At 40.0% G+C, this 17288-nt stretch overlaps 1 protein-coding gene across 1 annotated transcript in view; it reads right to left on the reverse strand.

Annotated features, from left to right (window-relative positions):
* VWA8 (von Willebrand factor A domain containing 8) overlaps positions 1-17288 on the reverse strand; it is a 468998-nt gene that overhangs the window by 17740 nt on the left and 433970 nt on the right. Inside the window, exons 41-42 of the mRNA XM_053563447.1 lie at positions 3025-3150; positions 723-881 (exon numbers count right to left, since the gene is read on the reverse strand). Of these exons, the coding sequence (XP_053419422.1) occupies positions 723-881; positions 3025-3150 (285 nt within the window). The remainder of the gene's footprint in view (positions 1-722; positions 882-3024; positions 3151-17288) is intronic.

Below are 17288 nucleotides of genomic sequence, written 5' to 3' on the forward strand. Positions count from 1 at the left end.
TACACAGCATGTGATTCTGTTCAAATGTTTCACTCTGGTAAGGGTGTGAGTGCAGGTGCACTTGTGGCTGAGATTAAGAGCAGATTAATAGGCTCATGTTGGGCAGTAACAGCAATATCGGGGATCCTTCTCTCAGGTCAGATCTCGGAAGTGGATGGTGTACAGAAAACTGAGCAATAGCAAAATGGAACTAGCTTAAATGGGAGGTGGCTCTCAGGGTAACCCTCTTATTCATTAGCTGGGAAGACATCTATGATCATATAAGCCACAGCCACATGGAAAAGGAAAGTGATGCTTAGACCATGATCTTTGAGGGTGAATTCAAATCTTGGAAGGCTGTCTGGTTGGCAATGGGGCAAAATGGGAAATTAGGATAAGGACAGAAAGCTCTGAGAAGTCTGGGAACAGACTTGGGGTGCTTTTAAGTGCCTGGTTCCCCCCACCCCACCTTTATGGCTAACACTATGCAACTTGTAAAGTGCAGTGCTTTCTTCCGTAGTCATTGATACCTTAAATTATGGTATTACTTTCTGCTTATTAAAGCAGGCAAACAAAAGCTTCATTTTCTCTGCACTGGTAAGTGAGCCGGTGAGAGGATAAAGGATTTTGTCCACTCTGGACAGAATCTCCATCTACCTATTCATCATCAGGCCCTAACTCAGGCTGACTTGGGGGTGGTATGGTCAATGATGCCTCTCATCATCCTGAGTTTATGCCATTACCTTGAACTTCTCCTCATAGTTCTCGAAAGCTTCCATGACCATACACACAGCCTCCATTGAGCGCTGAAGCCGGCCATCTACCCCGTTGAATCGGTACATGCTACCAGACACATCCACCACCAGGCGCAGACGCTTGGGTTTCTGTTGCGGGCTGCCCAGCTGAGGGAAGGAATGACAGAGAAGCCTTGTGAGCCAGCAAACCCACTGTGGATGCTGTCCTGGAGATCTCATATAGCCCCCTGTCCCTGCTCCCTCATTTTCCTTCTGCTCCCTGCTTTGTATTAGCTTATCTACTGTGTTCATACTAGGATCAAGTACCTTGGATTCTTGCTTCTCCATTCTTGTGGTGCTTTACTAAGAAGCATGTGTTCCACTTCCATCCAGGTTAATACAAAAGATGTAAAGTCTCCATCTTTTAATATGATTTCTTAAAAATAATAATCTAGAGAGATCTAAACTGCAACATGCCATTGTCACTTTATGACTTAGAGTTAGTAACTCTAGTAAGAGTTTGTGTTATTTTTGAAAGAAGCCCACATCAATTTTACTTGTACTTGTTGTGTAGTGACCTGAAAACTATTTCCACACAGGCCAAGAGAAATGTCAGATTCCAAAACAGAGATATACGAGGGGGCTTCTGGCAAAGATTTAAGGAAAAAAAAATTTTTTTTTTTAAGATAGAGTGTCACTATGTCGCCCTTGGTAGAGTGCTGTGGTGTCACAGCTCACAGCAACTTCCAACTCTTGGGCTTGAGTGATTCTCTTGCCTTAGCCTCCCGAGTAGCTGGGACTATGGGCGCCTGCCTGGCTATGTTTGGTTAAAGTTGTCATTGTTGTTTAGCTGGTCTGGGCTGGCCAGGTTTAAACCCACTAGCCTTAGTGTATGTGGCTGGCGCCTTACCCACTGAACTATGGGTGCCACCAAGGAAAATATTTTTTCATTGTCTTTTGTCTTGGCCAGGCACGGTGGCTCACTCTTGTAATCCTACCACTCTGGGAGGCTGAGGCTGGTGAATTTCTTGAGCTCAGGAGATCAAGACTAGCCTGAGCAAGAGCAAGACTCTGTCTCTACTAAAAGTAGAAAAGCTAGCTGGGCACAGTGGTACTTGCCTGTAGTCCCAGCTACTCAGGAGGCCCAGGGTGACAAAGTGAGACCCTGTCTCAACTACAAGAAAAAAATGTCTTTTGTCTTCAGTAAGCTTTAAGTTTTCTTCTTTCTTCTAGTTACTGAACTACAGCTTCTCTTTTCTTAGCAGTGAAAAGCATGAAAGTGGCATCTAACTGCTGCTTAGAAACAATTGTAAATTAAAACGTGAAATGAGATTCAATTTGATTTTGGATCTATGAATGTCAATTTGTAGATTAAAAAACAAAGTTTGTCAGTTTACTCAAAAAAAAAAAAAGAAGAAAAATTCCTGATTATTTTGTTATTACATCCTTGCTGACATGTCTGAAAAACTAATTAGCAGAGTTAGTAATTTTGAGAAAATATTGTGGGCATTAAAAAGTAATAGTTTGAGGCAAATTTAACATACTCCCTAAAAACTTGGCGAGTCTGCCCAAATTAATAACACTGCCATATATGTTTCCATGACTACTCACAATTTCAGATGTATCCAAATGCATTTGTTGACCACGATGAGTCAGTAAAGAAAGCAGTTGTTGACTCATACCAATAAGAACTCCCCAAATCACCACCAGCTCCTCTCTAAATAAACATTTAAATGCAGAGACTCCCTCTCCCCCACCACTCCCTGCAACCTCAGCACTCAGTGGCTGCTCAACAACTCCGGTTATTGGGAAAGACAGGTGATCATGGAGTTCTCCAGGAGACTCATTATTTCATTCTGTTGCCATTGTATTGGAAATATTTTTAAATTATAGCTGTGTAAAACTTTACAAATTACAATTATTGTTGTTCAAAGGGATTTCCTTATTTCTTAAAATGTTCTTTGTATGATGAACACAGCTCTTGGGTCTTAGAAAGTTACCCCCAAATATGGTGCTTTGACATGTGGGCTCCAGTAACTGCTTTCTCACTGAGTTACACCCCTGCTAGGTTTGCTTAAACTCCACTCTTACCTTTGTGAATGGCCCAGTTTGGGAATGTCTTATGTTTCTTGCTGAGACCTTGACGTCTGTGATAAATAGTATGTATTTTTGTTTCTTCTTCTTTTTTAAATAATGCTTTCCTTGGTTGTCATATTCAGAGTTTATGATATTTTGGCAGAACTTGAGAAAGCAGGTTTCTGTAATGAAGGCTAAACTGTGCAGATCTGAGACAGCTAGTTACTCTACTTACCTGTGGCTCGAGCTCACCCCGACGTTTGTAGATGGCTTTTTCTCCAGTCAGCCCCTCAATGATCTTGGTATCATCGAGTTCCCCAGTAGCTTTGTGTCTTAGCCACTGTCTTTCTTTACCTTTCGCCTTCAATGACACATAGACACAAAAGCCTTATTTTAATGAGTTCTGCAGAGTCCCTGACACACTTTGTACATGAATAACAGAAAACATACCTGGGATCTTTGCAATAAGTGATGGTTTTGCATGAACATGGTTGCATAAATGAACTGGTTTTTGCTCTGCTGACTAAGAAATGCTCTTTGTGGGATTTTGTGAGTTTTAATTGCTTTAACATATGGAACAATAAAATGAACTCACTTAAAACACCCATGAACGGGAAAATGGTATGCAAATGAACCCCTGGAGATACATTCACTATCTGGAGAGTAATGGTGATGCATTTCTCATGGACTATCTGTTACGGTGCTTCTAGAAAATTTATTAGTTAACAAAATAATCACCTTGAACTTGTTAACACTGTCTGTAAGCCCAGAGAAAATAGGATCCTCAGAGCTCCTTCTCTTGGAAAAGAATTTTTGTTACTCAAGTTCTCCATGATTTAGTGGGCAAATGGAAACAGCTGAAAACAATACTGTGTGAACATTTTATGCCCCACATCTCTCTGATCTATACTCAGGAATCTTCTGAATTACTTTTCAAAGGTATTTCCACATAATACTTTAGCACAATAACTTACAACCATGCCAGATGGACTAAGGCGGTAGTAACATGATAAAGAATTACAATATTCCAATCAAGGCATTAATTATGTTTATTACAGCAACAGCTATATTTACATTACAAAATAGGAAGAATAGCTAAAATATTTTTATGCATGTGAAGGAGCTTTTAGGAAATTTTATCCCCAAATATGACTCCTTGGTATAATAAGTACTTTGAAGTAAACACCTTCAGACATCAACAGGCCTTGGAAGGGGCTTTCCTCTTTCCTCATGAAAAACCAGACCCATCAAAAGAATAATCTTCCCTTTCCCTCCTTGTTATCTCAATATATTATAGGAAAGAAGATTAAAAATGCAACCAGACCTGGCCAAAATCATTTTAAATATAATGTAAGAGAAGGAATGGACTAAAAAAGGTAAAATGTTTTAGGAACTGTCCTTTTATTGCCACCTCTTTTGGAATTAATACCCAGCCCAGCCTAAGGCCTGTAATCAGGACAGGGGAGTGTTCTTTGCTTTTTTTTTTTTTTTTTTGGTACCACAGGAGATGGCTCAATGAAATTGTCTGGGCAGAGGTCTCAGATTGCTTTCCCCAGAGATGGGGTAGATCAGGACCATCAGGGATAGTTAAACAGCGATAGCCCCAAGCTGAAACTCCTTTAAAAGCTCTGTATTTCTGCTTATAGCTAGGATAATGGTACTTTAAGACACGAGTGCACCATTCTCCTCATTTGCTGGCAAATTAATAAACTTCTCCTTCCTTCTCAAACCACTTGTCCTCTTTACTGTGGGGACAAGTACCAAACTTTTGATAAGAATAACACCTGTCTCTCAGGGCAGTTTTATTTCCCAAGAGAATAATTTACAAGTCTATCTGTTTTCCTCATCCATTCATTCTCCCAAGTATCTACTCATCCCTCCAACTAAGCATTTATTGGCTCTAAACAGAATTACCTATATTCCTTGTCTTTCTCTTCACTCTAAATGAGGGTAGATAAACTTTGGACTCCATTGGGATATTGGATAATCATTTTCTGATTCTGCCTCTTTTATTTACTAATCTGCCTTATTGTGAGCTGATCTTTCAGCAAAACTTCCAAGCCAAAGAGGAAATTGCCCCTCACACCACACATGGAAACTAGAGTAATAGTTAAGGTCATGTGTTCTGAGCCTGGTTCTAATAGTTCTCTTACCACTATCAGATATCTGACCTGAGGTAAGTTACTTAATCTGTCAGTATCTCAGTTTGCTCATCTCTAAAATGGAGATCACACTAGTATCCACTTTAGAGAGTAACTATGAAATTACATGGGACACTACATGCAATCAGCAACAAAGGGGGCCTGGCACTCTACGTTAGCTGGCACTGTTAGTAGTAAGTCTACATTAAGTTAAGCATGGTTCCATCACTGTCTCATGGGAAGTGCCTGTGTGACAGCACTGTCACTGGTAATACAAAGCTAAGCCTCAGGCAGCCGGTGTCTGTTTTAGGGGCAAAGCAGCCATTATACAGCTCCATACACTATAATTCTAGGTATGACAGTAAGTATGTTTTCCTGTTCCTGACACCCTTGCTGTAAACAGGTACAAAATCACCATATTTGAATACAGATAAAGTGAACAAGAAATAAAGAGAGGGAAAGTCACAGCCTAAAGATATTAATTTTGGTAGGCAGTTAATTCTAGAAACTACCAGGTATGTAACCTTGGAAGTATATTCCTTCTAGGTATGTGTTCTTGGCAAGAATCTCATGTTCTCAGGACAATGGGACACAGTGGAGCATAGGTTTCATGTAAAACTTGATAAAGATACACAGATACAGGTGGTATGAGGAAGGGGTATACACAGTCTCCCAGAATCCCTTCCTAGTGGCCTGTCTATGGATCAGACAGGCAACCTGACCACACAGTGCCATCCTTCTCAGTTCCCCCTCCCCCAACAGTGATTGAGATTCAGCTCTTATCTCCTCTTTCTTGTCATTCATTCTTGGTGTCTGATACGTATAATTTCTTAGGCTGCCAACATAGTTTATGCCAAGAGATGCTACTGTGGATGATCACTTAGGTACCTTTGCTCCTGACATTGTACTACTTTTGGAGGTACCAAGCTGTAGTGCATTGGCTTTTAACGTCCTTCATAGGTGAGGAGAGACTCTTACTGACTAGTCTAGACTGGGAAAACTGAGGTCTGCTAAACCACCAGCCCAACAGTACTGTGGGATCCTCCCTTTGAGACATGCTAATAATTAATGCTTATAAAAACGATAAAAGGGATTTCTGTTTAGGGCATGTGTTCTTATTATTGCCATTGGTGAGGAGGTTACAGCATTATGAAACACTTTTCCCTTAGATATTATCACATTTGCTATCTCTGGATTTGCTGTCATCTAAGAGTAGATGCTTGTGTTGATGTGCTTTCTTTTTCCTTCTTTCCCCATAATGACTGCCACCCCTTACGGTACTCCCTAGGGCAGGCGTCCTCAAACTTTTTAAACAGGGGGCCAATTCACTGTCCCTCAGACGGTTGGAGGGCTGGACTATAGTTTAAAAAAAAAAACTAATGAACAAATTCCTATGCACACTGCACATATCTTATTTTGAAGTAAAAACAAAACGGGAACAAATTCACACCGCTTCATGTGGCCCGGGGGCCGCAGTTTGAGGACGCCTGCCCTAGGGCCTAGCTTGAAGAACCTGTTTCCATTATGTAGGCTGATAAAAGAAAAGGACTTAGGAAAACCTGCAGTGAGAGCAAGGCTTTTCCCAATAAATCTGTTATATTTTTCTTCCTTTTGGGGAGTTAACTTTTCAAATTTAAGTATAATGTACTTATGATAAAGTACATAAATCTCAAAGGCAGAACTCAAAGAACTTTTACGGAGGTGTCCAACCTTTTTTTTTTTTTCTCTGCCACATGTTGGAAGAATAAGAGTTGTCTTGGGCTACATATTAAATATGCAGACACTAATGAAAGCTGATTAGTCACAAAAGGGTTGACACCACAGATAAGCAAGAAAAGCTCTTACAAAATCAGCCTTCAGCCCAGCAGGTTCCACATCCTTGTTATTACAAAGAGAACATAGCATCTCCACCACCCACACCTCCCAAGCCTCCCAGTGCTCTGTTCTGGATTTTCTTTCCCCCTGGCAAAGGTGAGCCCTATTCTGACTTCTATCACCACAGATTAACTTCATCTGTTTTTGTACTTTATAAAAACGAAGTCATACAATATACACTCCTTTGTTCCAGGCTTCTCTGACTTAACATTCTCCCAGTGAGAGTTAGCTTGTTTGCACAGCAGTATCTTATTTCCTTTCCCCCATAACAGTTTTCCACTGTACGACTTTGTCACAATGTACCCATCCTGCAACTCCACTGTTTTCGGCTGGGGCTACTCTGAAGAATGCTTCCATGAGTACAACACGTCTTGAGGAGACGGTGTGTGCACATGGCTATTGGGTAGAAATTCTGGGTCACAGAGTATGGATAGATTCAGCGTTAGTGGATACTGATAGTGATTTTTCCAATTTACATTCCCATGAGCAATGTATGAGGGTTTCATTTGCTTATATCATCACCAACACTTGATATTGACAACTTAAAATAATTTTTTTAGCCATTCTGGTGGATGTACAGTATACTTCCTTCATTTTTATCTTTCTTTGTGGATAATGAATTACTTTTGGTACTGCTTGTCATTGATATTTTTGGGAACATGAACTAGTAGTTTCTGTTTTTGAGAAGCAGAAGTATGTATCAGTCTTTTGATCCAGAACTACTGGGCACAAACACATTTTTATAATAGCAGCACTGTTCATAAGCTTAGTTCTCGAGTATGTAACTTGCAGATATATATGGGCAAAAAATTTATTTTCTAAATCGCCAGCCCGCCAATACTTGGAAACTCAGAACAGGAAGAAGCTGGACAGAACAGATACTCTTGGGGGCAATGGGCTGGAGGGGAGGGAGCTCTTTAGAAAGTTACTGAAGGCTGAATAGAAATATTTATTATTCTGGACTGTGAATATAAAGGCTTCTGTACTTTATGAGACTTACTGAAAGATTTCTTTAAATAGTAAGTTCCCACTGCATTTAACTCTATGCTTTTATCTAAAACAAAGGGCAGACATGCTATTTATAATATAGGGTGTCCCAAAAGTCACCAGACATAGGAAAAATGGGAAATTGTAGCTATGTGTCCCTTTATTCACAAGATATTCATGACAACATTTTATGTGTTGGTCACATTAGCTACTATTTCCCATTTTCCCTATGTATGGCAACTTTTGGGAAACCATGAATATTCCTGTAGCATGAAGTAAAGTGTCCTTGTAAATATGTTCATCTGTTTTGTATTATGCAATAAATCCATACTAATGAGAACTCATAATATATAAAGCTAGGTTGTACTAATAAAAAGTCTATGTCATAGACTTCCTGAAAAAGAAATATAGTTTTACTATATTTACATAAAGAACACTTTAACTGAAATACTCAGAGAATGATGTATTCTGGTTAATTTGTTTTCTGGGAAATACGTGGTTAGCCAGAAAGTCTGTACACAGAGAGTCACACACAGACACACGTCTGTAGAGTCTGTAGACCAAGGACATTCGAGTAAACACGACAAGAACCAAGTACCTTGTGGTCGAGGCACTTTGTCCTGTGATTTCAGTGTTGAGAGCATTTCGGTTAATCTTACGCCTTCACTTATTTGGGTTTTGGTTACTCAAGACTTTCTCTGCCTATAAATTCTACATTCAAGCCAATGTTATCTTATCCCAACAGAATTTGTTTAATGAAGAGATTAGAAAGACTTAAGCAGCAGGTTTTGTAGAAAGTATACACAGTCTACAGAATAAAGCACAGAAATGATCATCAAGAAATACTTGTTGAATGAATAACTGTACGCAATGTTTGGGAACAAAGCTTTTCTGATGAAACATTAGCTCCCACTATTTTAACATTTTCTATGCTCAACCAACATATGCTTGTTATGCTACTTTATGTCATTAAAGTATCCCACTATTTTAACATTTTCTATGCTCAACCAACATATACTTGTTATGCTAATTTATATCATTAAAACACATAATGATTGGATTAAGGAAAATTTTTGGATAGTATTTACAAAGTAACGAGTAATAAACGGAAACAACAGGCTGGGTGTGGTGGCTCACACTTATAATCCTAACACTCTGGGAGGCTGAGGTGGGCGGATTGCCTGAGCCCACAGGTTCGAGACCAGTCTGAGCCAGAGTGAGACCTTGTCTCTAAAAATAGCAGGGTGTTGGTGGCGGGTGTCTGTAGTCCCAGCTACTTGGGAGGCTGAGGCAAGAGAATCACTTAAGCCCAAGAGTTTGAGGTTGCTCTGAGCTGTGACGCCATGGCACCCAACCCAGGGCAACAAAGTGAGACTGTCTCCAAAAAAAAAAAAAAAAGGAAACAACAAAAAATTTTACTTTGTGGCTCTCAATATTTTGACATAGTCATTAAAAAGAGTACAGCAAATAAAAGAAAAGGTTGCACCTTATTTCAAGAATTTCCTGTTTTATGAAATAACATCTCATGGCAATTCTCATGAAATAACATCTCAGTGGAGATTGTTGTACTTAAATAAAGATGATTCTCATTGGAAGAGTTTGTACTCTTGGACACTGATATGGAGCTAAATTATTACTTTGTGTGACAATGGACTACTCTTTAATAGTTCTTATGAACAAAATCAATTTCAGGCCTTTCCTTTGAGAATTAAATATTTTGTAACTCAAAGGAGCTGAGAACTGAGCAGTTTGGTGTGTTATCTAATAGGGATCTTACATTGATGTTCAGAACCAAACCCCAGATGCCACCCCTCAAGGCCTGCTCTCGAGGGCCTCCACCTCCCAGTGAAAGGCAATGGACAATCCCACTCCTTCAGCTGCTCAGGCCCCATGCTCAGGAGTCAACCTTGCCTCCTCTTTCAACCACACCAAGTCCACTGGCAAATCGTCTCAATTCCTGACAGTATCTGACCATCTCTTACCATCTCCATGTCCAAACTTCCATCCTTACTCCAGCCCTCGTTTTCTCTCTCCTGGACCACAGCAATAGCCTCCTAACTAGTCTCTCTCTTAGCACACTTGCCCCACATAGTCCCCTCTTCACACAGCAATTGGTGGAAATTTTGTAAAACATGTAATTAGCAAGAAATATATCAAAAAATGCTGGCAGGATAACTTTAAATCTTTAAAAAGCCATAGGAACTTATTTCTCTATTTTCAGGAATGAAAGCGTATTTGACAACTTTATGTCATTCTATTCCTCCTCTGCACCAACTTATTTAACCCAAACTCTTGGCTTTTATTTAATTTTAAAAATAATGCAAGAACTTAAGCTCTTTATTAGTATTAATATTATTTAAAAGAATTATTCTTAATATTTGAGCTTTTTAAAAAACAAAGCAAAATTATTTAGTCCTAATTCTGTATTTAACTACCTCCAGTCCTCATTGTTAGACTTTTTATATCACAAGGTTCTTATTACTAAGGAATTTTGATTCCTCTTTTAATTGGCTGGAGTATCTATACATGTGTGCGTATGTGTGTGTACATACATATATACATGCATTTCAAAAATATTTTCAAAAAGGGAACTTAAGTGAGATTTTAAGTCTCTGAATATCTGAAAATGTCTTTCTATCACCTTTGTACTTTGGCTGAATCCTGGAGACATTATTCTACTATCTTCTGGCATTCAACATTTCAAGGATTAATTTTTCTTACTCTGTCAATAGCTTGTTTTTGTCTCCTTGTATACTTTTAGGATACTGTTGTTAATTTTGAAATGTTAAACATAAAGCTGTGGGAAGGTACTTATCTTTTCATTAATTTTGCTTGGTACTCAGTAAAGTTCTTTTGATCTGTAGACTTAGGTCTTTCTTTAGCCCAGTAGAGTTTTGTTACTACTTTGATGAGTGTTTATGCATCTTTTTTGGGAATATCATTTGTCCATTGAGTGTGGGTTTACTGAACACTGAGTCATGGCTCTGATGTCAGCTCTCCACTCTGTTTTTAGTGACCAGTTTCTTAATGGTTTTTACCTCTTTAATTCCTCTCTAGTCTGGAATAACTTTTCAAGTTTGTCATTTACATTAATACTTAGATTGAAGACAGGATTGAGTGTATTCTTTCTACTTTTCATGTAGATTTAAGTGTGGCTTTGCATTTTTAGTTTTTTAATAATCTTTCCTTATTGATTTCAACTCCCTTATTATTTCTGCTTGCTTCTTAGCCAGACCCTTCTGAATCTGTTTTATTTCATATACTTCAAGTTTCTTTGAATTATGAGAATGCAAAGCAGATGTTTTCTAAAAATTTTGTTTTCTTAGGACAATATTCTAGCCCAGAAGCATCTTCTTTTATATCTTGAGTACTCTACCTCAATGAAGAATCTTCTCATTACCCCACATTATTTTATTTTTTTCTGCATTCTTATTCTCCAATGGTGAGATGGCTATACAGAATTGTTCAGGACAGACTGGATGGATCTTCCTTCGTTGCGTTCACTTCCCACTTTGTTTCTACTAGAATTCTCCTTGAGGATTTTATACTGGTGTTAGTTGAACGAAATCTACAACACCGGTTGAAGAATTCAACTGGGAGGGATTTGAACTGCAGACAGCCCCAGCAGGAGAACTTCATCTTCACATCATTTCGTGTTTTGTTGGGAAAGCCATTGCAGTGGGCCAACGTGGGGCATTTGGCTTTTGTTTGAATTAGTGTTCCAGCCAAGTATAAGTTGGGGCTTGTCTGGCCTCTCTCCCCATGCTACTCTGCTTCCAGCTTCCTGCTTGTTGTCGCCACGGCATGAAACCTAGACCTCCCACCCCTCCTCCTCCCAGGGCTGCTTTCACGTGCTGCTGCCCGGCAGGAACAAAATGAAGGCCAAGGGACTTGCTTCTCGCCAGCTCCAGGGCTCTCTTGTTTTTCTGCCTCTCTAATCTGGGGATATTAATGAGATTTTTGGTTTCATAAACTTATTCGCTAGTAAAGGTTTCTAAGTTGTCTTTGACAGGGGTCCTGTCACTCCATATTCAGCAAAAATTCTTTGAAATTTATTGTATGTCCCTTCCTTGAATTCTGTTATGTGGGTTCTTCACTGTTTATCACTGTTTATTTATTTATTTATTTATTTTGTGAGACTCCGTCTCACTATGTTGCCCTTGGTAGAGTGACGTAGCATCACAGCTCACAACAACAGCCAACTCTTGGGCTTAAGTGATCCTCTTGCCTCAGTCTCCCAAGTAGCTGGGACTGCAGGCACCTGCCACAATGCCTGGCTACTTTTTCTTGCAGTTGTCATTGTTGTTTAGCAGGTCCAGGCCAGGTTCCACCCCGCCATCCCCGGTATATGTGGTGGCACTCTAACCACTGAGTTACGGGCACTGAGCCATGTTTATCGCTTTTTACTAATTTAGTCATTTAACAGTCATCTGGAAAAGACTGGCTTTGATGTTGATGCTTGTGCAGCCCCAAACTGAGATATATATTTCTAGACTGCACTGGATTGGAGTTGCCCTCTCGTGGCCACTGACACCACATGTTGGGTGGAGAGCCAGTCATGTGCTAAGAAAGAGCACCTGGTACTTCGCTGCTGTCCCAGGAAATGCAGACGTTGCTTGACTTCGCCGTTTTCACCCTTCCCCTCTCCTTGCCCTACACCCTCGCCTTAGTCAACATAACTCTCTTGTCTTGGGCTGTCCCTCTGTCCAGATGACCGTGACAATACACACATAGATACCCATATGGCTATGAAACCCTATCTGGTCCTTACTCGCTCCTCACATTTTTAAAACTTCCATTATCATGCTTGACATTTTCACCAGGGTATCATGGTAGTGAGAACATACTAACATCCAAAGAAAACATTTGCTGTCTTAAAGTCTCTCCTCTTCCTGTGTTCCCTACTTCTGTTCTCTAGGGCTTGAAAACCTCCCCATCCCCCCTACCCCACATCCAGTTGGTCACTGCCTTCCCATCCTATCTCCAAACTGCTTCTTGAATTTGTCTCAGTCTTTCCATTTTCATTTTAATTACCCTGTTCAGGTTCCTATTACTTCTCACCGGAATAACTGAAATAATTTTATGATTTGACTTCCCAGTTTCCACTTCCCTTTTCTATAAAACTTTCTGTCTCTGTAAGTATGAAACTTCCTAAAAAAAAAAAAAAAAGAAAGAAAAAAGAAAGAAAGATATAATTACACCACTCCCTTTCTCAAATGCCTTCATTGCTCCACATTAAAGAACACAGTCAGCCTCCTTAGCCTGGTGCTCAAGGCCCTTTAAGGATTCCCTTTCTCCCTCACTTTCTGTCCTCGGGTCCACAGCCCTCAAGCCCATCCCTTAACTCTGAACATCAGTCACTTTAGCTGTTTGCCAGACCCCCAACAGCTTCGTATTTAAATGTTCATCCTTTGCTCAGAAGTTTCTTCTGTCTAGATCAGATCTTTACAAGCTACTTTCAGACTATCAATACCTGTTACTGATCCATGATAAAATAAGTAACAGAAACCGACAGTAAGCACTGAGAAATTCGTATGCCAATTTGGCAAAGTAATTTTAGGTTTGTTGAATCTAACATTAAAAAATGTGGGCTCATATTTGGTATGTTTTTTTTATATTAGTTTTAAATTTATTCATTTCTATTCTGTTTTACAAAAGTATTAGTCCATGCTGGGGGATTCATGCCCCCACTGAAGGTTTGGGAAGTACCAGTTGAATCTGTCCTTCACCTCCATCCTTACAAGAGCGTTACCAATTGAAACCACACCCATCCTCATGGCCCAGCTAAAATGACACTTTTCCTGTGAGTTTTCCCTCAACTATCCAGCCTAGGAATTACTCACACACTTGCTTACATAGTCTACATAGTCATAGCCCTTTGCTTTAAACCTTTCTGTGGCATGTACCATATTATGGCTTTTATTACAACTACATGTGTGTTTCCTCCTCTAGAAGATTTGTCGTTGAAGGCAAGAACCCTTAGGCAAAAGAAATATTCAATATATGTCTAGTGAATCACACAGTTATTACAGACCAGATAAAAGGAATGGGAAAATGCTTTCTGCTCTTCACACATGAGCAAGTGGGTTCTCACAATCAAGTCTAAGTTCTTTACCTGGCACCTACCTGCCTCTCAGCCTCTTGTCCTTATTTGCATTTCCCAGTGGGAGGCAGCCTGCCTGTGTCTGGCCTCAGCCTGTTTCTGAGACCACACAGTGCAAGCCTGGGTCCATGCTGTGCCCTCTGCTGGCACATTGCTTCCACCCTTCTCTGGTTAATACCTGTGCGTCCTTCAAGACTCAGCTCACATACCTTTTCCTTTAAAATCTATCCTTGAGTTCTCTTTCTTCTGGCCTTCCACTATATACTATGAATCCCTCTACATAGGCACTTACCATATTAAACTGAAACAATCTGTTTAGGCATCTTCTGCTCAGCCCCTCAAGACTAGAATTTTCTTAGTATAGGGGCAATATCTTTTTTTTTCTTTCTTTCTTTATTTTTTATTGTTGGGGATTCATTGAGGGTACAATAAGCCAGGTACACTGATTGCATTTGTTAGGTAAAGTCCCCCTTGCAATCATGTCTTGCCCCCAGAAGGTGTGGCACACACCAAGGTATAGGGCAATATCTTATCAATCTTTGTGTTCTCAGTGTCAAGTACAGTGCATGCCACACAGCGTTCAAAACATGATTTATGTGAACAAAAGCTCATTTTGAAACACTAGAGGGAGAAAAAGGGGAATATAATTATTGGTTTATGGAGATATTATGCTAGCCAAAGCAATCAGAGAAAGACTAATTTGGTTTAGCTTGAGAATGAAATTACTGATTGCAGAACAGAAAAACACTGGAGAGAAGATATGATTAAAATCAAGTGGCATTTTTGTGAGAATGGATATTTTCCTTTGTAAGAGAATGTTGCAATCAGAGATTGAGATTCTGAACCAAGTATAGTTGAAGTACTTACAGCCTGTACTATCCTAGCAAGCAAAGCAAGCAAACTCTTGCTATTGATTCAGGAGAGGGAAAAGGTCCAGTAACTCAAAGCCAAGGAAGGTCACTGGTGATAGCTGTCTTGACTGAGAAGACAGGTGTGTGCTGCATCCGGGCCCACACACAGGCAGATGGCAACATGGTGGCAGCAGCACTTCCTGCTCCTCAAATCCAGCCTGGTCACCTGCAATCAGTGCATGGGCCTGAAGCTGTGCTTTGGAAAGTCATGTCCTAGGATGATTTGCTAGTTCCTGGCCAGAGTTTGTGCTGCTCACCAAGGAAACATGCATAGTTATTGGGATTATACAGCAACCTCAAACCAGCTGGAAGATATTAGTCAATCAGAGCCACACAGGACTGGCAGAAGATGCAAAACTAGGACCAATTCAAAGCCTTCTTGCTTTTGTTTTAATCTAAAGTTTCACATTCTACACCAGGCCCTGTCCATTCTTGGCCAATAGCTGTGTTTTAAATTAGCCCCATCTCCCTAAATTGAGAACTAGAAGGCCCACCTGAGAAATTCTCCTGTGAATTAAAAATAAAGACTCAAAAGGGAAATACTTGAAATGCTGTCTTGGCATTTGGATAATGATGAAAAATGTCTTATGAGTATTTAAGAATTATACTTCTTATGAAATTGTAGAGTTGGAAGAAGATAACAGAGGCCTAACATATCACTGGGACCTGAGCTTTGAGCTCAGACACCTGCTTCACTGGCCATATAACCCGGTTATACCATCTTTTTAAGGTTCAGTCCTATCATTTATAAAGTGGAGGCAAAGTATTTATATTTCATCTGATTGTGAGAATTGAGATAACTTGTTTCTCAGTTGCCACATCTATCAAACGTAGAAAATAATACTTAATGGTTTTTTTTTTTTGTGGTTTTTGGCCGGGGCTGGGTTTGAACCCGCCACCTCCGGCATATGGGACCAGCGCCCTACTCCTTGAGCCACAGGCGCCGCCCTACTTACTGGTTTTTATAGAGATTAAACAGCACAATCAATGCGAACTTCTTGACTGGGTACCTGGCCTGTAGCCCAGGCTGATGACTACGAGCAAGCACAGTGAAGGTAATGAAGAAGCTAATCCCTCTGCAGAGCATGCTCCATGCCAGGCGCTGTTTTAAATGCTTTACGCGTATCATCTGTCAGAGTTACTCTTCATTAAGGCCACCTTATCTGCCATTCCCAGGTTGCAGATCCAGGCTGTCAGGCTCTAGAGCTGGCCATTAAGTGATGAAGAAGGAGGTGATCTTGGTGATGATGATGATAATGGGAGGCACCTAGAAGAATGTCTGCTGTCTGTTAAATGCTTCTGTTATTATCATGCTGGTGTCCTTTACAAAGATACCTGGAGACGGAAGTCCTATGTCAATTGTGGCTATTCATTCAAAGGTTAAATCACTTTTATCTCTTTTCATATACCATACTTTGCTGAGTATAATGTGCTCCCATTGTCTTCGGCCCAAACCTTCAGCGAAAAAAACATTTGTTTTAATTCAAATATTTATTTATATTTAGGTATCTTTGTTGCATTTTTAAAAATATATTACGTACTCAATGAATCCCCAACAATAAAAAATATATATATATATTACGTACAAGAAATTTTATGTAACAAGTAATTGTGAAACACAAGAACAGATACAAGGCCTAGGAGACTTTATGTACCAGTAACACATTTATGATATTGACATAGCACAGAAGGCCAAGAGCTCTCTCTTTGTTACTGTCAATATCAGAAGTGTTGTCTTTTTTAATTTCTACATTACTGGTGTATTCTGAAGAGTCGCTTTCCTTTATTCCAGTAAATTTTTTTGTCCACAGTTCCACCCATAGCAATCCTGAGGCTGCAGTTTTTAAACCATTTCGCGACAATTTCCTTCTTGACAGCATTCCATGATCTTGGGATCCAGTCACAAACCTGGGTGAGGAAGCTTTCTTGATTCTGCCTGTCGGTGTTAAATCATTACTGTCTGCATCCACAATGTCACTCTTTTTTCCTTAGGCCCTTACAGGGGATGTTCACTGACACACCAAGAGGTGGCAGTTGGCTAATTAGCCTGCTGGGTATCACAGCAAGTTGGCTTTTCAAGTTTGCTGTGATTGCTTTTGAACTTTGTGTAACATGGGGTTAGAAGTGATCAAAAACAAGCAAAGCTGGCCTTCATGTAATCCTCCAGGCCTTCATGACCAGACTTTGTTAAGCCTTCTAAAGATGGTCATAGGTGGTAGCTTTGTCCCATCTGAACAATGGGTAGAGCAACAGTGAAATGTGTTTTCTCACATCCACTAGTTTAGACAGCCACGGTCTTTGCTCCTTGGATGTCCACAGTTCTGCTGGGTGGCATATCAAAGATGAATGGGACCTAATCCATGTAGGCAATTTGGGACAGCTTAAAGATGTAAGTCTTCCAAAGACTGATAACATAAGAATAAAATTCCAAAACTTGGTTCTCATCGGCTGTTGGAAGTTTTGTTCATGTTCTTGTGCTCAA

The sequence above is a fragment of the Nycticebus coucang genome, chromosome 15 (assembly GCF_027406575.1).
Source record: "Nycticebus coucang isolate mNycCou1 chromosome 15, mNycCou1.pri, whole genome shotgun sequence".
NCBI classification, from domain to species: Eukaryota; Metazoa; Chordata; class Mammalia; order Primates; family Lorisidae; genus Nycticebus; species Nycticebus coucang.